The sequence below is a fragment of the Ochotona curzoniae genome, unplaced genomic scaffold (assembly GCF_017591425.1).
Source record: "Ochotona curzoniae isolate NIBS_2020 unplaced genomic scaffold, NIBS_Ocur_1.0 scaffold_4701, whole genome shotgun sequence".
In the NCBI taxonomy this organism is placed as follows: domain Eukaryota; kingdom Metazoa; phylum Chordata; class Mammalia; order Lagomorpha; family Ochotonidae; genus Ochotona; species Ochotona curzoniae.
Window position 1 is genome coordinate 78,334,400 of NW_024467122.1, and position 27,380 is coordinate 78,361,779.

Genomic DNA, 27,380 nt, shown 5'->3' on the forward strand with positions numbered 1-27,380 from the left:
GCGGCTTGGGGCGACTCCGGCAGCCGGCGCGGGGCGCGCGGGGCGCACGGGGCGGGGAGCGCAGGGCAGGCGGCGGGGGCGGGGAGCCCCCACCCCCGGGGCGCAGGGGGCGGGCGGGCGGGCACACGCGGCGCGGCGAGGCTCGGGCGCCCGCGGAGCCGCCCACTTCTCAGCGGCGGGCCCCGACGGTCGGAGCTTGGATGCGGCGGCGCCCGCCGAGCCGGGGCGGACGCGCGGCGGCCCGGGCCGGGAAGACGCGCCGGGAGCCCCGGCACGGCGGAGGCCGCAGCAGGATGGCTGAGGTAAGCGTGGCGGCGCTCTCCGCGGGCGCGGGGCGACCCGAGGCGACGCTCGGAGGTGGCGGGGGACGAGGGACCCCAGGCTGGAGCGGGGCAGTGGCGGAGAGGCCCTCCTCGAAGGCCACCTGCGTGGGGGCTCCAGGGACCGTCGTTCCCGGCTTGGAGCGCCCCGGAGTAGCGGGGCGGCCAGCACCCCAAGGTTTCCCCACCAGGACGGCTGGGACTGTTTAGACCAGCGACACTTGGCACCCCGTTTTTTGTCCACCCCCCACCCCCGCGCCATCTCCCGCGCGCTTTTACTTCAAAATTAACAGGACAGCCACTCTTCTCCTTGTTTCCGCCTTGATTGCGTCTCTCCGGGGAACTAAGTGTGCGGTAACTTTCTGGCAGCCTTAAGTGTGAGGAGTGTTGTGGAGATGGGCAAGTGGCAATGAGGGGATGATTTTTTTTCTTAATGTATAACTTCCTTACCCCCGCACGTTGACATCCGGCAGGCCAGGTCCCGATTGCTTGGCGGGAACGGGGCGGATTTTGTCAGCGCCACCGCTTGCCCTTGGGACAGTTAGGCGCGGCGGGAGCACTTGGAGCGGGCTGAGGGCGCCCGAGTCCCGGCCGCGAAGCTCCTGACCCCAGCCGCCTCCCGCCGCCTGGAGGTGACTGACCTGCAATCGACGGGAAGTGAGCTGGGGCAGCCGAGCCAGGTGTTTGCCTGGAAAGCGCTCGAGCCGGCTGGGGGGGTCCCCCTGTCCTCCCTCGCGGTGCCCTGGGGTCCCCGAAAAATCTCAGTTTGCGGACCCTGGCGAGCGCTGCGCTCCCGTCTTGGGAGCGCCGGGTCGCTTCCACGTCGCGCGCCTGACTGCCAGCGGCGCAGCTAAGGGGTCACCCGGGGCGGGCGGAAGGAGCGGTCGCGGGGTCCCCCCGACCCGGTAACCCCGAGCGGGAGGACCCCTGAGCCCGGCCGACTCTCCAACCCACCCTGCACGCCCCCGCCCCGTTCCTACCGCCCCGGCTTTTGCCTAAGCTGCTAAGGATTTGTCAGCCAGATGTGACAAGATTGTGGAGAGGCGAGTGCAGGAGGAGATCTGATATTAATCAGCGCATAGCTCGGAGCCAAACTTTCTCAACTGCGATGTAGAAACATGTTCTTCTCATTTAAGGCATCTCCTTGTGGCTGCGGGGCTGCCACCGGTGGCCGTTTGACAGTTAAATGGAATGCCAGCCAGCAGCCCCTAATTGTGGGCGTCGCGGGGGGAGGCGAGCAGACGCTCGTGTCCCCGGGTTTTATGGCCGCGCTCACCGCAGCCCTCTGAAATGGGGACCAGATTCCTGGTCGCAGCCAGGCCTCTGCTGTTAACACTTAAGGGGCCCCGCTGGTGTCCTGGGAATCCCTGTCAGCGGAGGGGCGTGTGTGTGTGTGTGAAAACATGTGTTCCTGCACGGGACCCCGCGGCAGATGTCGCCACAAGTTTTTACCAGTGTATTCTCATCAAAGCCGCAAGATTTTTAACTTGACAGAGAATGGATTTTTAAAAAGGGTATTTGGCCCATCTTTTTGTCTCTACCTTTCCCTAGCTTGTTCCTCGTTTTATTTTGCTGTTAGATTTTATGCGCCCCTTCCCTAAGATTTTGTAGACTCTAGGTGTTGCCAAGAGCTGTGTTTGTGCGTTGAAACTTTTGTTCACAGCTTTCTCACTTGTCCCCTCCCGGAGCCGTTAAGTAAGCATCATTAAGTCCTCATTAAAAATGCATGCACCCAAATACAATTTTTGTAGGTCTTAGGAAAAAACATTTCTGTACTTCAATTTGTTAGAAGTGCTGGGTTTGATTTTTGCTTGAAAATAGGTGTGAAAAGCTCTCTCTGCCCCTTTGGCTATGATGAACATGGATAAATAACTTTATTCTTTTTGGCATGCTCTGAGTGAAAAAGAAAAAGATATGAGTCACTGGATTTCTCGTCTACTAAGTTTGCTAACCTTCGCTTCACTGAGAGTGTACTACTATTTTCACCCAGCTGTTGGTCGAACATATTCCTGTTGTAGTTAAATGCTGAGTGAGAAGAGGTGGTGAAATCTTCACTTAGCACACATACTGCATGCACTTCGAAACTCATAATTATGTTCAGACATCCGTGCAACTTAATTTGGATTCTCATCTGTACAGATGAAGTCCATGCAGACGAGTGAGAACTTGGTGACCAGCCCTCCTCTGGTTGGCGTGAAAGCCTTAGGTTGGAATTGTTAAATGGCGATTGACAGCCACAAGGATGGGAAATGGTGGTCTGTTGGCTGCTGTTAAACTGCACTTTGGAAATATTAACCGATATGGAGTCATGGCCTTGGAAGCCTAAGGTTTACACAGCGAGGTGTTTCCTTCTATTGAATTATCTTTCCTTTGCAAGGGCTAGACCCGCGTTCCAGCCCTGTGCCCACATTTCAGAACCTCAGCTTTGAAGCACACTCCACCCAGCGGCTCACATCAGTTGGCCCCAAGTGCAAATAGGAACTGTCTCTTAAGCACATAGTTGTCACTTATAAATGTCTACGGATGGATATACACAGGGGAGCGTTCTATCGTTGAAGTTCTTCAGTAAAATTAAACTGCAGCCTGTTGGGGAGAGTGAGGGGGAGAGGGGTCTTCTAGCTTTCCTGAGTGGCTCTAGAAGTTAGTCTGAGGGTAGTCATTAAGAGTTGCCAGTAGACAGCATTTCCCATCTTAGTGGCTGTGCGTCGCCATTTAACAGTTCCAGTGTACTCCTGGCAGGAAGAGCACGCCGCTTCCCAGGCTGGATTTTCTCCTCCACAGCTGGCAGAAGAGATGTTGTGTGATCTGACTGATTTTGTCAGAAGCAGCCTGTTTTAGAGCAGGAAGGGGCCCCAGACGAGGTCAGCTCTCACACCAATGTGCCTCTCATCTTTTTTCTCATATCCTGGATGCGTTAGGAAGTCAGAGCATTTTTATCATTGCCTTGTTCCAAGTGTTCTGCAGAGCTTGCTTTACCCGGTTTATTTATTTGTGATGCGATCTCTGGAAGATGTTAAAAAGATAACAGAAGGAGCATCTGGAAAGGAGGGGAATTTTGCTTTTTTTTTTTTTTTTCTTTTAAATTGGGTTCCACCTGAAAACCTTCTTTTGCTTATCTTGTTGTCCTTTGAAGTCCTTTTATCTAATTCTGGAAATTCCAGGATTCTAGCATGGCACCCTCCTCTGCACACGTGTAGCCGAAGGGTGGAATCGACAGTAGGCCTGCCTGTCCAGGGTCCAGGCGCAGCGAGCAGGCTGTGGCTGCTCCTGTCCACCCATGGGCTCATGATTGCAAAGCGGCCTCACAGATCGCTGAAGTTACCTGCATGGGGACAGTGGGGGAGAGGATGATCATTTGGCTAATGTGAAGTCAAAGAAAATAAAATGTTGTGAAGGCCAAGTTCCGACAGACCTGTGTGCGGGGGACCTGGTGTCTGATTCCTGCCTTGTTTGTTCATGTTGTTGTTGGTTGGACTTTTTCCCTGCTACAGGCTAGCTGTGTATCCCCTTCACATAATGCAACAAATATCAAAATTAATTCCCAGTTCTGCACATGTTTCCGAAGCCTGGTGCATATTCTCGCCCTCTGTTTCTTGCATGATTCATCTTGAAGGTAACATTCTTAACAGTGTCGGCTGCAACGTTGTGCCAAGACATGAAGCTGAATTTTGAACAGGGAGATCAGGATGTCATCATGAATGGAGATTTTCTGTTGTGAAATCTTTACGTTTTCAGAATCTTGTTCTCATGAACTCTCTTCAACCTTTACGGAGTTTTACCTAGCAAAGTGTTGCCGCTTTGGACTTTTTGTTTTGCGTCAGACGCCAAGTGGCTTTGTTGTGTGAGTGGCCACCCTAGTAAAATCCTTGTGGAGTGAAGTGTCTGGTCGGTTCTCTTTTCCTGTTCCCCAGTCTGATTCAGCCCTGTGCAAAGGTCCCAAGCATGCAGCTACAGTTACACGGGGCTTTGTACTGCAGCTGTTTGAAGATTTCCTCTGCGTTCTTCCAAATTTAGCTTAGAAATTTAAAAAAAAAATGTCCGTATCATGTATATTTCTATATAGTTTAATTTTTTTCCAAGATGAAATGTTTGGTTTCTAAGGTAATATTTGCATGTCTTTCTACTATTTCTTGTGTTTCCAGCCTTCTGAACTAATAATTTAAGAAAAAAAAAAGCACAGATGTTAAACTATTTTGGCATAGGGTTTATACTTTGATTTATAGACATCAAAAGAACAAGTATTTTGCCCCATCACCCTCTTTGAACTCAGCGGCTAGGGAACACTGCAAATGTGTCACGCCTGCTTTCTGCTCCCAGGTAGGCAGCCCAACATCTGTCACCTGAAGGGGCTTTCCCTGCCACCTGCGCTGGACTCCTCTGCATAACCTGCTGTGTGTGGTTACCGGCCTCTCCTTTCATCCCCATATAAACAGTGAGCTACTAGATTCTGTCAGTTCTTCATCATTTATAAATTGCAAGTGCCGACTGCCTGCTCTCTGAGGACCCCTGCCACGTCCCCTTTTGACTGTGAACAGAAGGAAGTGTCTCCCCATTGTTCAGAACCCTAAGGGTCCCATGAACTCCAGTCCCCCACCCAGCAGCACCTTTTGAGATTAGCTGTCGCTGCTGTGCTCCTGGGCCTAACGGTGTGCGAACCTTCCCTCTCCACCCAGGCCTATGGCATTTCCTGCATGCCCTTACGACAGTGGGCCTGCGTACAGCTTCTGTGCAGTATCATTCTGTCTCTGTCATCTCTTTCAAATTATGGGGGAAGTACAAATTATAGTATAGAAATTTTTTAGACCAATGAGAATTATGTAATAACTTTGATAATCATATGTGCATGGGGTCCCCACACTTAGCAGCAACATTGGACCAGTCATTTGGTTTTGTTCCCTGTCCAGTCTCTGTACTGTTACCAACACAAAATTACTTTGAGGCAAATCCTAGTTATCATCTAATTCATTCAGAGATGTTTTCATATGTAGCTGTGAAATATAGGAAGGCACTTTTTCAAATAAAAAGCAGCACACCATAGGGCACCTGAAAGTTAGTAACCCAAGTATATCATGCCAGTGTTCAAATATACTTGATTGTGTCTTCAGCTTTATGTTACAACATGTTGATTTGCCCAGATCGCATTGCTTTTAAGCCACAGGTTTGTGCTTTGTTTTTTTCCTTGCAGCTGATCTTTTGGAAAGTAGAGTCGTGTGTTTGTCCTATAGCACGTTCCCCAGCCTGGATGTTGATGGCTTCCTTGTGGGATCATTTCAGTATTCCTTTGTTCCCTACACGGAATAGTTTCTTAAATTAGGATTGATCAGGAGCCTTCATCTGGTTCAGACTTGAACTTTTAAAAGATTTTGCTTATTTACCTGAAAAACAGAACAACAGAAAAAATAGGGGGGGAGAGAGAGAGAGCATGCTTTAATCTCCTGGTTTACTTCCCAAATGGCTGCCAGTAGTGGGGCCCTGGGCCAGGCCAGAGCCAAGGGGCTGAAACTCCATCAGGTGTGCACATGAGTGGCAGGGACCCCAATGCTTAGGCCCTCTCTGCTGCCTCCCAGAATTAGCAGGCAGCTGAACTGGAAGCTGAGCAGATCCAGTGTCCAATGATGGCATGGCAGTGGCAGCTTAACGGGCTGTGTCCTAAGGTCAGGTCCAAGTTTGAACACTTTTGGCAAGAGCGGTTAATGTATGGTTCCGTTCCATCCCAGAGGCAAGTTACTTTGTTGTCTTTTTCAGGAGTTGTAAGATGGTAATATTCTTCATTTGTTTGATTCCTACTCGGAAATATTTCTTGTACCATCTATGATTTGGTTATTCTGAAATAACAGATTGTGTATGAGAAAAAGATACCTGCTTGATTCTTTTCCTTTATTTACCAGTTTTCAAAATAAGAGTTGGTCCCCTAGTGGGCTCTAAAGATGGCCAGTGAATTTTGTAGTTAGTTGTGGTTTTTTTTTCCTATTGTTGAATTTTTAAAATGTGTATATTAGCGATCACATATTGGCTTTCCGTCTACCAGTGAAAGTGAAAGGAAAGGTTTAGAATAGATTACACCAGCAGAGTCCTCAGCAGCTCTCAGCAACCCAGCCAAAGCTGGACCAGGGCACTCAATCTGAGGCACCCACGTGGGTGATAGAGGATAGAGACCCCTGTTACTGACATCATCACTGGTGTCTCCCAGGATTGAGAGTCAGAGCTGGGACTTAAACTCAGGCACTCTGATGCGGGATGCAGGCATTCAAACTGGCATCCTAACTGCTTAGGCTAGGCACACAGCTCTATTCTCCTTTAGAGTAGATTTGAAATCTCAACATCATCTATGGCTATGCCATAGGCTTATTTCTTAGTTTTTGTTTGTTTGTTTGTTTTTAGATTTATTTATTTGAAAGAATTACAGAGAGCGAGAGAGATCTTCTATCCACTGGTTCACTCCCCAAATGGCTACAACAGCCTGGGCTGAACCAGGCCAGAGTCAGGAACTTCTGAGTCTCCCACATGGGTATAGGGGCCATCTCCAGCTGCTCTTCCCACATGATTAGTAGGACACTAGATTCAGAGTGGAGCAGCTGGCACTCCTAGACAGTGGCTTCACCCACTATGCCACAATGCTAACCCTTCATGTTCTCTTTGCTTTTCTTGACCAACCCAATTGTTGGGCCTGTTCTTCCCAATGATGAGGCTGGGTGCTCCCCCTGCCCTCCACAGAGATCTCAGATTGTTGGTCTTCTTCCCATCTGTGAGGATCCCCATGGTTACCAGCACAGGACAGATGATTTAACAACAAACAGAACACAGTTCTTTGCATAACTGGTTATCCTCTTGGTAAGCTGTGAGTGGGGGAAGGTGAAGCTGTCTCAAGTGTTTGTGTGTTTCCCTCTGTACTTCCAGCCACGGATAAACTTGCACACAGAGAAGCAGTGTGGGAAGTTGTCAGTTCTTTCCAGTTGTTCTTTTTGTCCATCTATCACTTGGCACTGCAGTGGCTGGAAGGCTGGCTGTACCTGTATGGGTCTGCAAACTGCGAGAAATACAGTGGAACACAGAAGAATAAAACATGCAAGAAGTTAGTGGAAAATGAGGAGGGAAGATGGGGAACAAAAAGCATCCAGTTCTATTAAGAAAACTTAGAAATTCAGAATGCGTGTGTTTGAGGAGCAGTGGAGTAGAGAACCCAGGGCGTGAATGATGGGGTTTCCTGAACCAGGGAGTGTGGTGACTTTTCAGAAGTGATGGTCCTTTGATTTCCAGCTTATTACAGCCTCAGAACTTCGCAGGTAAGAGAGGATCCCAGTCTCTGAACTTGGACCCATAATCTCTACTCTTTCCATGGGCTGCTTTGAATGGCACCCTCTACCACAGCCATCATTGTGCACCCCAGGAGCTACACTGGACTGCTGGTTAAAGAGCAGCTGGTTAACAATGCCCATCCTTAGGACTGGACCTCAAGCTCGCCTCAGGCCCACAAATAGCCTCTGAACTCCAGCCATCACGTTTGTGTTCCTAGGAGGGGCAGAACAAAGGGGGAAAGACAAGTGGATCTCGGCTGAGTCACCTGCCAGCCATGAGAAGCTTCCTCTGGTGCTCCAAGCAGCACCTTCTCTATACCATTGGTCAGTACTTAGCCACCCGGCCACCAGGACGTTAGTGCTATCCTACCAAGGCAGATCGAAGAACCCTGGGCATCTGTGATTGGTAAACACTCTTATTGATTCAGTCTAGTCCTGCTTATGAGCGGTTGAGCAGCTGTCGGGCCCAGCACTGGCTGGTAAGTGTTTCTTTGGGAGTTTCAGTTGTTGGTATTACCTCCTTCTGAAATGATTCCAAATGTGGACCAACTTGGAGGATTCTTCCCAATGTCTTTTTGGTGGTTCTGTCTATGCAGAGTCAGACCCGGAGCCTGGAGTTACCTAAGAACCCATGTTTTGCAGGCATGGTGGCAGTGAGTCTTCGCTGGGCCAGCTGATCTCTTTGGTGACCTCCTTCTTGTGGTTCACAGGCCCCTGAGGAGGCAGGAGCAGGTGTCCAGCCCATTTTATGGACTGCAGTGCTGAGGCATGGAGCTGAAGGTTGTGGGACTCAGCTGGAAGCAACACACAGGTGGAGGCCAATCTTGGGTTGTATTATGTGTCACTGAAAGGCACCCGATGAAGGGAGATGAAAAGGTAGACCAGGCAACCCAGCTGTGCAGCCAGAGGCATCTTTCTAATGAGTGGATTGTATTAGTCTCTTATTTTAATTTTTTAAGGTGTATTTGTTGATTTGAAGGGCAGAGAGGGAGATCTTCCATTTGCCAGTTTATTCTCCAAATGTTAGCAGTGGCCCCAGCTGGGCCAGACCAAAGTCAGAAGCTAGGAACTCAATCCAAGTGTCCCACGTGGGTATTAGGGACCCAGATACTTGGGCAGTCAGTGGATGCCTCCAAGGGTTCACTAGGAGGAAACTGGATCAAAAACAAGAGACTGGATTCAGATTTGAGGTGCAGTTCCTAAATAGCAGCTTAACTCACTCATCCACAGTGCCTTCCCTACGTGGGTTTTGTTTTGTTTTCTTGATTTCTTTTTTTTTTTTCCAGCATGGTCTGGATCACATCTCTAAATCCATTTTCCAACTATTAACCCCACCATTCCTATCAAGCTGACTTGCACCAAAATAAACTTTTTAAATTTCATTTTTCACAAACATTTAAGGGTATTCTGCTATGATGGTGCAGAACTCTGAAAGCTGTTGTGTTCAACTAAGCCATGCACGTGGGGCAGACATTGTAGTTTGGCATTGCAGGTAAAGCTACCACTTAGGGCACCAGTGGGATGGCATCTCCCTTCCACTTGAGATGCAGCTTTCTGCTCATGTTCACCCTGGGAAGCAGGAGATTGTGGCTTTAAGTACCTTACTACCCACGTGGGAGACCTAGATTGAGTGGCAGGCTCTAGTCTGGCCCAGCCCTGGCCATAGTGACATTTGGGGAGGGAACCAGGGGGTGCACGGCTGTACGCGCGTGTTGCTTGGCCTTTCAAATCAATCAGCCTTAAACCATACGTGTGACTGTAGTTATCCCCAAACATTGATATTTCCAGATAGAACTCATCCCTAGCATCCAGATTTGAGACTACCCTCCTAGCCAGTGAGCTCCCCAACCTTCTTACTTATAAACTGGGGATGATAACATCTTACCTGTCTCAAATGCCCACGGAGCTCACCTGCCGTGTGACCTGGGGCAAGTTACAGAGATTCCAAAGAGTAAAGCTTCCATGAGGTTAATTCCCTCCTCTCAGTAATGTTGGAGGATTAAAGAGGAGCTCTGGTTACTTCCACGTGCACATGGCCGTGTCAGAGGGCAGGAGCTGAAAGGGTGGCTCATTCCCAGAGTCTCTCAGCACTGGCCAGTGAAGCTTTTCTATGATGGAAATGTTCTCTAAGCTGTCCAGGATGGTGGCCGCTACCCTCGTGTGGCTCCCGAGCACTGGGAATGTGACCAATGAGCTGAATCTTCTTTAATTTTATTTGATTTTAGTTATGTTAAAATAGCCACATGTGACTAGTGACTACAGACTAAGAAATCAGAGCCTGCCATGCTGCTTGGCTGGGGTCTGTAGTTCAACTCTGCCTCAGCCATGTCACAGATGACTCCCCTCCAAGAGCCAGCACTGAATCAACCTAAGCATCTTCTGTTTTCCCACGCTGCTTCTGTATAGTCCCTGCAGAACATCCCCCTGAATTTAGCTTCAGTGGCATGAAGGTATCTGCAGGTGCTGGGGATATTAACAGCTTTTTACCCTTGAGCTTAGGAAGGCACATCCTCTCAGGGACCTGTGCGGTCTGATGCTGGGTGTTGGTGCGTCCACCCGCTGGGAGCCTGGGCCAGCCCACTGCCAGGAATCCACATCAACGTCTCTTCATCTTCTGGCAGTAGAGGGGTGTCTGAGAAGCGGAGTCCTTAGAAACTTGAAGACTAGGTTGTGGCCTTCTGTCCTAAGACTGCAAGTTACCAAATCAGCTATCACATATTAGGTGTGTCAGTAGTTTTCAGATGAATGACTGACAAAAACACATCAGAATTTTCAGTGTTGACTTTTAGTGCATCAACATGACTAATAACAGTTCCGGAAATAGTCTGATTATGGTGAGTGCATAAAAAGTGAAATCATGTCTTGATGAGTCCAGAATGTTATAAACATCTGCTTTATATTTCTGAAGAATGAAGCAAGTATTAAGATTTCAAAGGAAAGGATATATATTTTAAGGGTTTTCCATTGTGACTTACATGAGTACTTGTTGTCCTATCGAAAGGATTTGGGGACTTGATTTCATTTTAAAAGTTTTAATATTTACAAGTTTAGATATTGATGCTAGGATTTCATTACATTGTGAAATCTTGAGATGCGTAGAAAAAGCCAAGAGCCTTGACATTGGAGATTTTCTTTAGCTCATAATTCCTCCAAGATTTATTTCCAGAGATGTTTAATGATATTTATTAAGTCTTGTTCAAGTGGGTTTATGCAGAACCATATCAATGCTTATGCCTTGGAATTTTAGATTAGATTCTTTTAAATTCTGTATCCAAACTAGAAGCTGTCAAAATGTGAACGATCTAGGTTGGACAGTGGTCACAACTTGGGGAGCGGGCTGTAAGCTCGCATCTGGGTGGGTGGAGCCCAGAGACGCTACCAGGCATCCTACAGTGATGGGGAGAGCCCCCACCACAGAGTTACCCAAGCCACAGTATCAGTAGCGCCAAAGCCGAGACATCTTGAGTCAAGCGATGAAAGATGCAGTAAAGCAAGGCTCTGTCCTCAGCCATAAAGCGTGCCTGGAACTGTTCCCTGTGTGATGGTGTGGCTGTACCACACCTGATCCAGCCACCTGCTGGGTCCTTAGAGTTAACAGGACCCGTTAACTCAGGGCGTGGAGGAGGCATGTGTGCTCCAAGTCCATCTGTGTGTGTGTGTGTGTGTGTGTGTGTGTGTGTGTGTGTGTGTGTGTGTGTGTGTGTGGTTAAGGTTAAGAAAGATCTTAAGGGAAACTTTTTCTCCCTTTTGGAAAAGTTTTCTTTGAAACAGTTGTAGCTATAGTATCTGGATCGTGAAATATTCCAGAGGCTTACTATAAGTGTGCTGATAACTTGAAAATAGCATGATTGAGTCAGGTGTGAGCTGGTGTGCAGAGAATGGTAGACTACATGCTGGACAGCATGACAGCAAAGGATGCCTTTCAAAGTGTGTGTTCGGACAGAGTAACATGAACTTAAACTTCACTTTTATCCTTTGACTTCCATCCAGGGAAAACTATATAAATGGGTGAGGCATAGATGTATATGTTCCTGTATTTAATACATTTGTATACATACATACAGATAGAAACTCTGTAACCAAAAAAAAAAGTAAAACTATCTCTAGCATGAGGATAGTGTTGCTCAATATTTTTATTTTCCTAATTGTGTTTATCAAATAGTATCACACTGTGTGCTGTAGATTTGTTTGGAGGGCGGGGCTGTGCTTTATTGACACCCCTTCCCCAAGCCCCTTTCAGTCCTTTGGGGATGCTGTCCCTTGGGAAGGTGCAGGCACTAGTCCAGTTAAACAGTGTTGTGATCCCACGCAGCTCTGTGCGAGGTGTCGTGTGAGCATCGTTTCTCTCCGCGCTTGCAGTTTTTCAGCAGCCTCTCTCTCACACGGGAATTAGAGAGTACCGTCGCTGTGTGCGGCCCACCTTGGTGATGAGCAGCCCACTTCCCTGACCTGAGACTACCTAGCAAGAAGGTGGAAAGCGTGGAACCTTCATAGGTTGCCTCTGGGGATGTGGAATGATGGCAGCTGCTCCAGTTCAACAATTGCTCAAGATAAATGTAGGGTTGCTGTGTGACTTCTAAGATCAAACCCAAGAGAAATAAAGATATATTCTATTGTAAACTTGTATAGAAGGTTCTTTGGGGAGGATAATGAGAATGTTATAAAATTAGGAGTTATAAAATTAGGTTCCATAAATTTTAATACGTCTACTGAAGTATTTTTTAGTACTTTTATTTGTTTGCAAGGCAGAGTCACAGAGAGGGAGAGACATCCTCCATCCACTGGTTCCATCTCTGAATGACTACAATAGCCCGGGCCAGGCCAGGCTAATGCTGAGGAGCCCAGAACTCCATCCAGGTTGCCCACATAGGTTTGCGAGGGTCCAGCACTTGCATCATCTTCCACTCGTTTCTCGGGTGCTTTAGTAGGAAGCTGGGTCAGAAGCGGAGCAGCCAAGACTCAAACCTGTACTCAAATCAGATGCCAGTGTTGCAGGCGGTCGCTTCACACACTAAGCCAGAAAGAGCCTTCACTAAAAAGAATTTAATTGCATGCTTGAATTGAGCAGACTTATGATGTGTACGTTACATCTAAATAACACTATGCAAAAAAAAAAAAAAAAAGCTGGGAACAAATAAACATTTGTCTTTCCCAGTGGCACTCACTTTCCTTCTGTGCCTTCTTCCCCACCCCGGGTAAGGCCACTCACTCTGCCTGTGTGGAGGAACCTATCCTTGTATGTTACATAGGCTTCTGCGCTAAGGACTTTCTGTGCCTGGCTCCCTTCACCCCATGTTGCCAAGGTCCGGCTGTGTTGTGGTGTTTGCCAGTACTTCGTTCCCTTGTATCAGCATCCTAGTCCATGGTATGGCTATACCGTAGGTGTGCCGTGTTCTGTGCATCTCTCCGTTGTGCAGTAAACATCAGAGTTGTTGCCAGTTGCGCTCACGGGTAACGCTGCTAGGAACGTTTTTGCCGATGTGTTTTCATTTCTCATGTGCATACCTAGGAGTGAATTTCCGGATCAGGCGGCCACTCGACAGTTGGCTTCTTGAGGAATTGCCAAACTGTTTTTTCAAAGTGACCGTACCATTGTAGAATGTCACTCACAAATGATTTTTGGATAAGCACAACTTGTATGCTCCTTAAAGTGACTTTTCCCAAATCCTCAGCCAGGATCTTCTTTTCCTGGATCCCGGGCAAGGCCACCCTGTCCCTCGGGGCATATCTTTTCTCATTCCTCAGGTCCTCACTCCCAAGATTGTCTGTAATCATGCAGATCTCAGGAACCTTGCCAGTAGGTCTGCTCAGAGGGCTGGTATCTCTAATGATCAGTAATTTCCTTCAGACCTCTATCTACTTTTTCAATAACTCACATTTAAACATCTGCTTGACACTCTGTCCTTACACCTAAAACTTTGTTGAACATTTCCATCTCTGTTTTATGTTTGAGTTATACATGGGTACTTCAGGAAGTTTGGGGAAAACTGGGATGAAGACAGTTTATTTGGGTACGAAAAAAAATAGTCTGTGTATATAGGTGGGTTCTTTCCAAAAGTACGTGAGAATGCGTGTCAGGTGACACGCGTGGAACTTCAAAGCCTCGCATCAGAATCAGCTCAGCTTTTCATGCTGCCCCACATGAGATGTTGGAAGCACCCTCATATTTTCGTGTGCCCATACCCTAAACAGGACACTAGGACATGCAGCCAGGGCTTTGTAGCAGCTGGGCGTGCAGCCTGTGCCTGACTGACAGCCACACAGTCCAGCGAGGGCAGTCTTCAGTATCCTCCACCGTGACACTGCTGGAAACTAGGTTTCCAGTCCCTGCCGAACCCCAGGTGCCGGAAGGATAACAGTCCACACGTGAATTACAAGGAGCTCAGGCTATCTGCCCACTTCTGCTCATTACAGGATGCTTCCATACGCACCTGTCAAGATCGTGGTTCTGATGGGTATAGAACCTTCATCTCTTCTGTATTCTTAAAAACAGAGGGCCCAGCATGGTAGCCTAGAGGTTATTATCCTCACCTTGCATGCACTGGGATCCCATATGGGCACTGGTTCTAATGCTCACAGTCCTGCTTCCCATCCAGCTCCCTGCCTGTGGTCTGAGAAAGCAGTTGAGGACGGCCCAAAGCCTTGGGATCCTGCACCCTCTTCTTGGGAGACCCAGAAGAGGCTCCTGGTTTCGGATCAGCTCAGCTCCAGCTGTTTCGGCCACTTGGGGAGTGAATCAACAGATGGAAAAACTTCCTCTCTTTCTCTCCTTCTCTCTGTATATCTGACTTTGTAATAAGAATAAATAAGTCTTAAAAAAATTAGAGCAGAGGCATTCCACCCAACCTGTTACCTTTTCCAGTAAGAAGCCCCGGTGTCTGTAGCCCATTCCCCACGCGAACTATCTAGGTCATGTGTCCACATGCCCTGGGCATCGGGCCAGGGCACACCGCACAGCTCTGGGCCTGGCTCAGAGCACGCATGTGCTGCTCCATGCACACTGCCGGATGGAGGACTGTGTCTTGTTTGGGGAGACAATGTGTGTTCCACACCTGACTTACACGCCTTGCACACCTGTGTTCTCTTTTGCAGGCTATCGGCTGTACTCTGAACTGCAGCTGCCAGAGTTTCAAACCCGGGAAGATAAACCACCGGCAGTGTGAGCAGTGCAGACACGGATGGGTGGCCCACGGTAATTTTCTTCTCCCTCTACATCTCTCACTCGGGGACCGATCTGATATCTAAGAATGCCAACTAACTAGCGAATTCCTAGTGTGTGCCAGGAGACTGGCTAAGGCTTCCGTTTGTTGTTTAACAACTCTTCAGATGAGGTGTCCTGTGGGCTGCATTCGAAAGATGTAAAGACTGGCTGGAATGCTGTTGTTCCACAGTGATGGAAGCGCTCCCCCAACCCAGGGTGGACAGATGAAACTGAGAATGCCTCGTTATGAATTTGAATTTCAGATGCACTGCGAATATCTTTTTTGGCCTACTGAAGCCCCAGTGAGTGTTTGTAGAATATGAGTATCCCACTGGTTGGGGTTTCTTATCTAAGATTGCTAGTTGAATTTAACTGAGGATCTGTTGATTTCCCAAATTCAACAGCCCTACATGAGGCTTCTGAGTCCTCGAAATATAATTAGTGTGACTGAAAAGTTGAATTTCTAATTTTGCTTAATAATTTTCTTTTAGTATAAATTTAAGTCCCTGTGTATGGCTAGTCCCTATATAATTTGCACTTGCCTGCTGGGATGGTTTGTCAATCCTCGCAACTGGAATACAAAAGATAACTAGCCCAGCCCAGACGTGTCTGATTCCCAAATCCATGTTCTTCAACCCCCACCCCCCGAGACTCTGACCTTCCCAATTGACCATCCCCTTGAACATGAACCTGCCACCTCTGTTTCTTTGCTCTTTTTTGTTCCTGTGACTGTTTTGCTCCCAGGGATGCCACAGAGAAAGGAGAAAATTCCAAGCCCATCAGTTGTCATTTACAAGTTCTTGGGAATAACTTGAAGCCCGATAGTGTTTAAGGCCCTTGGTCTCATCTGTGGTTATGGGTCTTTGCCCCAGTAAAACAGAAAACAAATGTTGGCTCTAATGTTTCTGTATAGTGTCTCTCTCTCTCTCAAAAATGAGATGTTGGCAAAATGCTCTTCTGTTCCTATTTTCAGCTCTGAGCAAGCTGAGGATCCCTCCTGTGTATCCCACAAGCCAGGTGGAGATTGTTCAGTCCAACGTCGTGTTTGATATCAGCAGCCTGATGCTCTATGGGACTCAGGCCATCCCAGTTCGCCTGAAAATCCTGCTGGACCGGCTCTTCAGTGTGTTGAAGCAAGATGAGGTCCTCCAGATCCTCCATGCCTTGGACTGGACCCTGCAGGACTACATCCGGGGATACGTGCTGCAGGTACACGATTCTCCTGGCCACCATTCTCCTGTGTCCCCCAAACCCATGTGGCCAGTACAGCTCGGTTGGCTGAAAGTCTTTGGCAGTCATCCTTTCCTGGAATCCTTTTTCTGTTAATTTATGCTCTCAGGGCAGTCCTGAGCTATCCCTCAAACTATCAGTGAAACTTCATATGAGGGAGCATTCCTCAGGAAGCGAGAATCCACATATGAATTTTGGAAAGTTAACTTTTACCAAGGTGACCTTATCTTTGCATTTCCCATGGGCTTTATTTTTTTTAATTCTGTAAAAGATTTTTATTAGAAAGTCAGATTTACAGAGAGGAGAGACAGAGAGAGGGATCTTCCATCTGTTGGATCATTCCCCAAGTGGCCACAACAGGCACAACTGAGCCAGTTCGAAGCCAGGAGCCTCCTCTGGGTCTCCCACACAGGCAAGGACTTTAGCTACTAGGCTACTGCACTTGGCTCTCCCATGGACTTTTTAAAGTGCCCTTGCTATCTGTGATGTGAATCTTGACGAAGCCACCTCTTCTACCACACCTTCTTGTTCTTCAGAGCTCCGAGCCATCCCACTGCTGGTCTTTCTTGTCAGATTCCTGCATCCACGCACTTGCTCACTCTCTCCCCTGCTCTCTCGTGGCAGCCTGCTCTGTTCTCCAGTGTTCTATGATGTTCAGCTCTTCTGTCTTTATCTTACAGTCGTTGATCTCTTCCCAGGTGATGGTGTGGCCTTAGGCCTCATAACCAAAGACCCATTAAGGTATTTTTAAAAGTAAGATAACATATTTCCTGGAAGGACTTGAGTCACTCACTTGAAATTGGAAATAGTGAAAGCATTTTCTTTCCTCATGCCAGTGCAACCAGAAAACATGAGCTAACCTTAGTGAAAATTTCGATGAGATAGGAATGAATATGGATGAATATGGTTTCTAAAATGCACATAGATTTCAGTCTCACTCAAGTGAGCCATCTTATTAAAACAAACACAGACAACAACCAGGTATTCTTCCAGTAATCGGCTAAGTATTTTAGTCTTATTTTCCAGTTGAAAACCCAGAGACTCCCAGAACTTCAAAATCCTGCTAAAAGTCATTCGAACTCACTTCCGCTTAAGCATAAAACCCATACTCTTTCCTAGAATCAGGTTTGTTCACCTCCGTGCAGGACCCCCAGCCAACTCGAGGCAACCATTTATGGAGAGTAGCATTATGATCTTACATAATGACACAGATCAATATTTAATGATCCTAATAATCTTGCTTTCTAGTGTTAGGATTAAAAATATAGAATCAATTACCTTGAACCTCTGGAGCATGAAAAATTGATGATGCTACATCCCTCATCATCTTCAAAACTCTTCCATGCACTGTGAAAAATCTCAGTAGGCCATCAAATACATGTTCTGTGATAAAATATTTATTGTAGTTTTGGGAAAAGTTAGGCCTTCCTTAGAGTTTGAAAGATCTCCAACACTCCAGTGTAATTACAGCTCTGCTCTGTGAACGCGGGCAATAGATCAATACAGGTTCATCTCTTTTCTGATGTTAGTTGCTTAGGAAGATTATTAACCTTGCAGAAAACGGATGCTCGATCTATACCTAGGCCTGATTGCTCCATCTATGCCTTTTGATAAAGAAGATGCTATTGTTAATTATTATCTAAATGATACCTATTTTTACGTGTACTGGGAGAAAAATTATCGTGCCTAATGAAAGATAAACCAGTTCATTGGAAATAAAGTGAAAATGGTTACCCAGCTCCCCTAGGTTCAGCTGGAGTTGTAACATTTTATTTCTTCCCTCTAAACCATCACAGAACACACCCCAGCAATGCAGTTTGGGTAGAGCCCACCCCAGCAATGCAATTTACGTTTCACTCAAAGACTGGTCCAGCAGAGCCCCATTCTCATCCAGGTGGGGGTACCTTTGTCTGAGGAATAGAGAGGGCCCTTGAACTTGATGACAGTCCCACCCCCAGGGCTACTTTCCTTAGAAAAGTCAAGAGAGTTAAACAGATCACCTGGGTGTTTTTTCTTTATATCAAGAGAAGATTTCATGGGTGCCATTCTGACGCGCTAACCGTACCTCCCTACTTCCCACTCTCACACACCTGCCGTAGGATGCCTCTGGAAAGGTGTTGGATCACTGGAGCATCATGACCAGCGAGGAGGAGGTGGCTACCCTGCAGCAGTTCCTTCGCTTCGGTGAGACCAAGTCCATAGTGGAGCTCATGGCCATTCAAGAGAAGGAGGAGCAGTCGGTGGTGCTGCCGCCCGCCCCGGCTGACCTCAGAGCCTTCATCGAGAGCTGTGGCCACAGGAGCTCGGGTCTGCCCGCCACTGTGGACAGAGGAAACCCTGGCGGCATCCACCCCTTTGAGAGCCTCATCAGCAACATGACCTTCATGCTGCCTTTCCAGTTCTTCAACCCCCTGCCTCCCGCGCTCATAGGGTCACTGCCCGAACAGTACATGCTGGAGCAGGCTCAGGACCAAAGCCAAGACCCCAAACCCGAAATCCATGGGCCCTTCGCCAACAGCAGCTATTTAACTTCCAGCCCCCCGCCGTTTCAGATCGAAAAAGAACAGTGTGTGACCTGTCCCGACGACATGACCAAAAAGGAGGACTGTGCCCACTTAAGTGACTCCAGCTCCTACAGCCTCGTCGCCAAGCTGGAAAGGACACAGCTGTCTCCCGAGGCCAAAGTGAAGCCAGAGAGGAACAGCCTGGGCACCAAGAAGGGCCGGGTGTTCTGCACGGCGTGCGAGAAGACCTTCTACGACAAGGGCACCCTCAAGATCCACTACAACGCCGTGCACCTCAAGATCAAGCACAAATGTACCATCGAAGGCTGCAACATGGTGTTCAGCTCCCTGAGGAGCCGGAACCGCCACAGCGCCAACCCCAACCCTCGGCTGCACATGCCCATGAACAGGAATAACCGGGACAAGGATCTCCGCAACAGCCTGAACCTGGCCGGCCCTGAGAACTACAAGCACCCAGCCTTCACCGTGGTGCCTCCAGACTGCAGGTCCCTCCCGGGTTACCCGGGATCCGGGGAGGATCCCAAAAGCCAGCCAACCTTCCCGAGCATCGGGCAGAATGGCGTGCTGTTTCCCAACCTGAAGACAGTACAGCCGGTCCTGCCTTTCTACCGTAGCCCGGCCACCCCCGCTGAGCTGGCCAACACGCCCGGGATGCTCCCTTCTCTCCCGTTACTCTCCTCTTCCATCCCAGAAGAGCTGGTTTCTCACGAAATGTCATTCGACGCTCTTCCCAAAAAAAAATCCCGCAAGTCTAGCATGCCCATCAAAATAGAGAAGGAAGCTGTGGACATAGCTGAGGAGAGGAGGAACACCCTTAGCTCCGATGAAGACACACCCCTGCAGGTGGTCAGCGAAGATGAGCCCGAGACCTGCAGCCCTCGCTCCGACAGGGCCCCCGAGGAGCAGCACGTGCAGGCAGGAAGTTTAGGGCAACCACGCCCTGAAGGAGACCGGCCCTGCCACCTCGAAGCCGTGATCCAGTGCGATCGAGCCCTCAGCCAAACCCCCGAACAAGTCACACACAGCTCAGAGAGGGAGAGTGAGCAGAAGCCCACGCTGAACATGTTACCCACCAGGGAGGTCCAGGACAGTGGTCGGGAGCACCACTTCCCACCAGGCGTGGAGTCCCGGCTCCCTTTCCCCGTGGACTACGTGGAACTTCAGCAGCATTTGCTAGCCGGAGGACTGTTCAACGCTCTGTCCGGCAGGGGACTGCCTTTCCCCTGTCTCGAAGAGTCTAAAGAACTGGAACGCGTGGGTCAGCACGCGTTGGCCAGGCCAAAGGAGGAAAGTCGCTTCCAGTGTGACATCTGCAAGAAGGCCTTTAAAAACGCTTGCAGTGTGAAACTGCACTACAAGAACACGCACACCAAGGAAACGCACACGTGCACGGTGGAGGGCTGCAGCGCCACCTTCCCCTCGCGCAGGAGCAGGGACAGGTAAGGCATCCGCTGGGAGCATTCCTCCAGCCCCGGCTCGAGGGTTTAACAGGCGCCGGCCGGGATCAGCCGCAGGCTTGTTTAGAACACAGGCATGTGCGCCCTGCCCCTGGCATTCCTGCTGGAGCGGGTCTGCAGGGCGGCCCCGGGCTGGAGGGTGGGGGCTTGCATCTCTCACACAGAGCTGGGAGGGAGGGAGGAGAGATGCTGACGTGGCTGCCCTGGGACCCACAGGGTGTGTGGATTTTTCACAGAAAACCGAAGCGCATTCACCTGCAAAATCTCATGTGAAATAATGAGGCTGTTTTTTTTTTAATCTCCGTTTGTGTGGATTTTTGCCTAGTTTCAGTCCAGGACATTAGGGGATTTATGATAGGAACACTGATGTGATAGTTCAGTCTACGCACCATTCTGCTCTTTTGAAGTCTGAGGAATCCTGAATTCAGACACACAGCTGGCTCTGGGGCAGGGAGTGGCACGGGGTGGCAGGGGGGCAAGGGAACAGGGGGTTGCAGGGGGCAGGGGGTGGCAGGGGGTGGCAGGTGCTGCAGAATGAATTGTGAACGAGGTCTCATGTCAGCAACCTGGGCAGCTGTTTTTAAACTGGGGCAGGGGGGAGGGGGTGGAGCAGACAAAAAGCTTTGTGAGTCGTTACTACGTTTCCCCAAATTTGTCTGCTTTGGGGAAACATTTTCTCTGCTTCCCAGTTATCCAGCTAACACGTGGAAAGGAATATAACAACCTGGTTGAGGATTTTTTTTTTCCAGAATGCTAAGTTACTGAAGAAGAAAGGCAATTGGCAGGTGGTTTGAGGGGCTGTGAGGTGTGGTTGAAAGATGCTAGGTTTCCATATCTCTCTCTTCCCTTCTCTCCCTTCCTCCTCCCCTCCTTGCTAAGACGGTGGAACGCTATGTTCACTCAAACAAGCTGGACGGGCAGGGGTTCAGCACTACCCCGCTCCATGAACCCCAGCTGTAACGCCCGGCCTCGTTAGGAGGGTGAGCATGTACCAATGTATCACTCCCACACACATTCCTGGAGAGGGCTCCTGAAGAGCACCCTCATTGTCTTCAACAGAGAGGCAAGCGCAGGAAGATAGGAGTGAAAATTCCTGTTGCTAGGATGTTAAATCACTGGGGGACCCTAATTAGTGAGTCAGCCCTCCTCCTTGGCCCTCCTGGAGAAGGGGGGGTTTGTTCATGAATGAACTGTTGTTACAAGCGAGGGGAGTCATGTCAGATTGTCCTTGGCATTCAGGGTACTGTTCTAGGCTCCACTGCTTGGTTAGAAGGCATATGTCAGATACTCTTTTATTTGTTTTTATCACTGTCTAATACCTTCTTTTTTTTTAAAGATTTATTTTTATTATTTTTTTATTGGAAAGGCGGATAGACAGAGAGGAGAGACAGAGAGGAAGATCTTCCGTCCGATGATTCACTCCCCAAGTGAGCACAACGGCCGATACTATGCCGATCCGAAGCCAGGAGCCTCTTCCGGGTCTCCCACTCGGGTGCAGGGTCCCAAAGCTTTGGGCCGTCCTCGACTGCTTTCCCGGGACACAGGCAGGGAGCTGGAAGGGAAGCGGGGCTGCCAGGATAGACCCGGCACCCATATGGGATCCCGGGCGTGCAAGGCGAGGACCTTTAACCACTGCGCCACCGCGTCAGGCCCATCTAATACCTTCTTAAACTGTCCTGACCCACCTGTAGATACTGTAGGCCCCTACCACCACAACCGCCAAAGGAAGCGGTCTTTTATTCTAAGTTAGAACTATGACTTCCGGTGGTCTACAACTCAGATAGCATTTACTTAGAATCTGTGATAATGATGCCATTTCCAAGGACAGACAGACAGCCTAGAAGTAAGACAGTGGTCGGAAAACCTGTAACCCATTCTGAGAACTGGGATTGTATCTCCAGGTCTGGCTTCCGCCTCCAACTTGCTGCTCAGTGCAGACGTGAGAGGCAGCGGTGATGTGTCGGGCATTGGGGTCCCTGCTAGCCATGTGGGCTGAGTTCCTCGCTCCTGGATTTCACGCCCTGGCTCTTGCAGACATTTGAAGACTGGAAAAGGAGATGGGCACCTTGACTGTTTTAGTCATTCCCATTTTTCCCCCGTCTCCGCCCTTCCCCACTCCCCATCCGGCATTATTATTGAAAGAATAATAATTGAAAGGATTATTGAAAGAATAAAGTAATACCATTTTAAATAGGACGTTGGGGCCAGGACCAGGCTCAGCAGCATTTCTCCGAGCTAAAGGTGAAAATCATGTTGCTGTCGGGTGGCTCACTTCTGCTCTGTGCCGCCGCCGCTGCTGCCAGCCAGTTAGAAGGCCCGCCAGGGAGGGGCTGGGATCGCATCCTGGTTGTTTATTTAACAGGAACCTTGTGAGGGCACACAAGGCCTGCCCTCGGGAGCCTTCAGTGCGGTAGGGGAAACGGACCAGGAAACGAGATTACAGCTCAGTGTGCAGACACTTGGGGCAGAGTTGGTGTTGAGAAGAGCTGCTAGCAAGCCTGTGTCTAGCAGCATAATTCTGATCGCGTCCAGAAAAAAGACCTGTACGAGACTGTAACAAGTTGAATAGTACATTTTTATATATTTTATGCAATATGGAGGGTGTGTAGACCGCTGTGGGGGCAGCCCAACCATACTCCTTGAGCAGCTGGGCTTCCTGGAAGAAGAGGGCAGATCAAGGCCTGTTACAGCTTTTTGCCATCGTGGTCTCACAGACAGCTCCCCCACCCCCGTTTACAAACAGTACAGGCTCAGAAGAGCTTTTCTCTGTTTGGGTTATGTCAACCCATGTTTTCCACATTAGAGAAGAAACATAAAAATGAATGTTCTATCACTTTAAATAACAATAGAAATAGTATAGACTAATAAACCTTTTTTGGCTTAAAAAAAAAAAGTACATTTTCCAAAGAAAAAAATTAGTGTGCTAAGAACCTTTTTTACGCATCTCTGTGAAGTCTGGCTTAGCAGAAGCCAGCTGGGCTGTCCCCGCCACCTCTGGGTTCTGCCTATTGCAGTGTGACATCAGAGAGCCTCCGGACCACGCCACTGTACTCAGTGAAAGTGGGAAATACACATAGCGTCATTATGAATATTTCATTATGGTATCATTATGAAATTCTCTTCGAAGGGTCTGGGTCCCCAGGGACACTCAGGGCAACACCTTGAGAACTGTTGATGTCAGCCAGTCGGAAATGGGAGACACCAAGGGAAGGGGTGACAGAGACCAAAGGGGAGAGGCGTGAGGAGTGGACACAGGATTAGCAAAGTCCTGGGAACACGGAACCCAGTGTGGGATGCAGAGAGCGTTTGTGTTTGTGGTGTTCACTGGTTTTAGGGGAAAGGGTAACAGAGGAAGTGGGAGGGCTAAGAGCTAACCATCCTCGGCTTGAGAGGATGCAAAGGACCCCCTCCCCGCATCAGCGCTGGGTATCTGTTGGATACTTCAGAGTGTGGCAGAGGGGCTGGAGGTTTCCTTTGTTGTACAAGGCTCCAGTGACTGTGTATGTCTTTTTTTTTTTTACCTCTTTGAGGGTGCTGGAACCTATGTGTCAATTTCGCATCTGTTTTTCTACTGACACACACCAGCCCCTTCCATCCAGAGCCCTGACCGTAATCACAGGACAGGCAGTTGTAGCCCAGAAGAGCGGCTTGCAAAAGTGGGTGATCTGGAAATTAATGCTGATTATGTACCCTGCCCCCGCAAAAAAAAAAAAAAAAAACACGTTAAGGAGATAAAGTGAGTAGTCTATTTTACACCTTTTAAGAAATAAGCCTCCCTCACACACATGTCTTTGGAGATTTGGAAGATCCAAGTCTTTGCCTGCTTGTCTTTCCCAGCCTGACCCAGGCTCACAGTTTGGTCCGTGACAGGAAAGGTATGGTCTCTGTTTGAGATCATTCTCCTATGAACTTTAAGATTGTACCCCCTCAGGAAGGGGAGGTTCTGCCTGTCAGAAGTTAGCAGGGAATCTTGGAGCAAGGACATTCTGGATTTACACATTACATCAGAATGATAACATGTGCAGAAAAGGCGAGTTTTGTCATGGTTGTTCATGACCTGCCCATCAAAGGTAATCATTGGGTGGAAGATGGGCGGTGCCATCACACTGCTGCACTTGGCAAAACTTCTGTCTGGCACAGAGGGAGTTGCTGCACATACGCTCCGAACCACGCAGTTAGCTCTGCAAGCACCGGCTCGGGCCAGTCGTACTTGCACCCACACCTGTAACATGTATGTAAGTACTCTAGAACAATAGACATGCCATGTTAAGTCATATAGGAAAAAATGTGTAAAGATGGATTGATTGGAAAGAGTGTCAAAGAAAGAGATCCTCTATTCAGTAGTTCATTCCCTAACTGGCCACAATAGGGAGACCTGAGCCCCAGGCTGCAGCCAGGAGCATGCAGCCGCATCTGGGGGCTGTCAAGGACCAAGCATCCTCCACTTCCTTCCCAAGCACATCAGCAGGAAGCTGGATCTGAAGCAGAGTAGCTAGGACTCAAATAAGACTCCTATATGGGATCCAGGTGTTCTGAGCAGAGTTGCACCATAACATGAGCCCTGCCCCCAAATTTTAATATTGTAATAGCCACCACACACACACACACAGAAAAAGATGAAGAAATGGATAGGGTAAGTTTTGAAAGCATTTAGTTTAATATATCCAAAAAAAGTATTTCAGCCTCTGGCCTTGGCCATATTTCAGGTGCTCCACAGAGCAGTGGGGCTGTTGGATGTCATTGGGAAATACAGCTCTAGAAAATGTTTCCTGGTTTCAGCCAAGTCAGGTCCTCCGGGATCTCCTGGTTCCAGCACCCCAGTTACACTGGCCTAGTAGGATCAGTCTAGTCTTCTCGCTATAGACGAGGTATAGGAAGTTAACACATCGGTTGGGTTGTGGAAATTGAAGAGCCGCATAGTCTCCATGTCCAGGCTGATCACTTTCCTGCCGAGTGCCAGCTTGCTACAGAGTGACCCGTGGGGGGCCAGCATACACGTTACACCCCCAGGGGACTAGCCCTACATCATCACTTCTCCCATGCCGTGGTTTTCTCCCCGCATGTGCCAGTTTTTTCTCCTGAGAATGACGTCTGTCCAGAAGAGCAGCCGGACTCCTTGCTAACCATCTTTTCCCTCTCGCAGACACAGTTCCAACCTAAGCCTCCACCAGAAAGTCCTGGACCCTGAAGCCGTGGAGGGCCCCGAAGACCACTTCCGAGCCGCATACCTTCTGAAAGATGTGGCCAAGGAAGTTTATCAGGATGTGGCCCTGGCCCAGCAGGCCTCCCCGACGTCCGTCATCTTCAAGGGAGTGGGTCGGATGGGCAGCCTGGTCTACCCGATCCCCCAGGTCCACGAGGCCAACCTGGAGGGCTACGGCGCCGGCCCCCTGAGCGAGGGCACCGTCCTGGACTTAAGCACTACCTCCAGCATGAAGTCTGAGAGCAGCAGTCATTCTTCCTGGGACTCCGAAGGGGCGAGCGAGGAGGGCCCCGCGCTCCTGATGGACAGTGACGGCCACTGTGACGGGCCTGGCCTCGTCCCCGGAGAGGAGGAGTACCCCCTCTGTGTCCTGCTGGAAAAGGCCGACCAGAGCCTTGCCAGCCTGCCTCCCGGCCTGCCCATCACCTGTCACCTCTGCCAAAAGACATATAGCAACAAAGGGACCTTCAGGGCCCACTATAAAACCGTGCACCTCCGCCAACTCCACAAGTGTAAGGTACCGGGCTGCAACACCATGTTCTCATCTGTCCGCAGCCGGAACAGGCACAGCCAGAATCCCAACCTGCACAAAAGCCTGTCTTCCTCTCCCACTCACCTCCAGTGAGGAGACAGAGGCAGACCGAGCTGGCTTAGAGAGCCCGTGGTCGTGATACAGGAATCAGGAGAGTCCAAAGAAACATTTCTGACTGTTGAATGCCATCTGGGACAAACTGGGCCCGTTCTCCGCAGGATGAGAGGAGGGTAAGACTCCATGGGAAGCTGCCATTGGGGGGCAGCCCTGCCCATTCTTGTTGCTTAGGCAGAGAGGTTGCTCACTGACAGGAAGGAAACTCAGAAACACTCCCCCGCCCCCACCTCCACATTTGTTTACACGTTTTCCAAGAGAGCTCCAGGTCTGCAGAGCCACGCTGGGGAGTGAGGGGCCCAGGACCGGGGAGCAGCTGCCAGTGTGGCTTACAGTGTTCAGGGTCAAATTAAGGGTTCCAGAGAAGATAGCAGTAAACACATAGCAGTCCCAAAGATCCCATTTTCAGTTGCGTCGTCTGCCGAGTCTGGAATCCAGGCTGGAGTCTGGGTAAACGACTTCCCGAGACAACCCCTCGGCTTAGAGTAGGTAGGGGCCTCCTTGTCCCCACCCCCAGGCGTGTCCTTCCCGCGAGTTCTCGGAGGAGGACGAGATTGGCCACTGACATGTCCCTTATCCACCGTGGGTCTGTGACACACATTCAGGCTAGGAGAGAAGTACCTCATGCACTTAAACATAGTGGTATCCAGTTTAATTGAAAGGGACGCAATCCTATTTAATTTGTATTTGTCATGTGAGTATCTGGTGTGTCACCTCCGATCACTGCTGAGAAGGTGACACCTTAGACTTCAGAATCACTGCCCATTTTGGCCCAGTGGACCTGGAAGTCAGCCCGTCTGGATCATGCCCCGGGGAGTGAGTGAGAGCCAGAGTCGGCCAGAGCCACTTATGCATTCCACCGAAGCAGTTGTCTGGGGGGGATGCGATTCTGACGGCCGTGGCTGTGCGTCTCGTCGGCGTCAATGGGCCCCTTAGCCTCCGTTAGGATGAACTTGGGATTTACTGAGTAGGAAGCCTAGGACATTATCACCATACTGTATGTCTTTAATATTTAACTTATTCTGAAATATATTCCACACTGTTATGTACGTCATCTCCTGGACTTTGGCGTTCAGTCTTCTAAACGCCTGCATAGGTTAAAGGAAAAAAAAAAGTTGATTTTCTGTTTGGTGTGCAAGTTAATCATCTTTTAAACTCCATGGTTGATTTAAGTCATTAAAAAAAGTCGTAAATTGAAGATAACGGTACTACTCCTGTGGCCTAAAACGTGGGAAGAGCCAAAACTGTTACTGATTATTTCAGGGCTTTTTTTTTTTTTCAAATCAATGTGACAACTTAAAATTTATCTCTACTTAAGATGTATCTTTCAGCTGTTTTGTTACCCAGCTGTTGAATAACCCAGTTTCTTCAAGAGTGGAAAAAAATTTGTATACAAATGTTTTCTATGACTTAATAAATATATATGGCACATCTTTTGTTTAAAAAGGCAAAGGCTTGCGAAGACATTTTTATCAGAACTTGTGTGCACGCGTGTATAACTGA

General features: G+C 49.0%; 1 protein-coding gene across 1 annotated transcript; it reads left to right on the forward strand.

Moving 5' to 3' along the window:
* The first annotated feature begins 200 nt into the window (after positions 1-200).
* Positions 201-25,856, forward strand: BNC1 (basonuclin 1). Its single transcript, XM_040968471.1, has 7 exons — positions 201-473; positions 866-952; positions 1,403-1,501; positions 14,708-14,807; positions 15,790-16,025; positions 18,146-20,010; positions 25,172-25,856. The coding sequence occupies exons 1-7, from the start codon at positions 201-203 to the stop codon at positions 25,854-25,856; spliced, it is 3,345 nt and encodes a 1,114-aa protein (XP_040824405.1).
* The last annotated feature ends 1,524 nt before the right edge of the window (positions 25,857-27,380 follow it).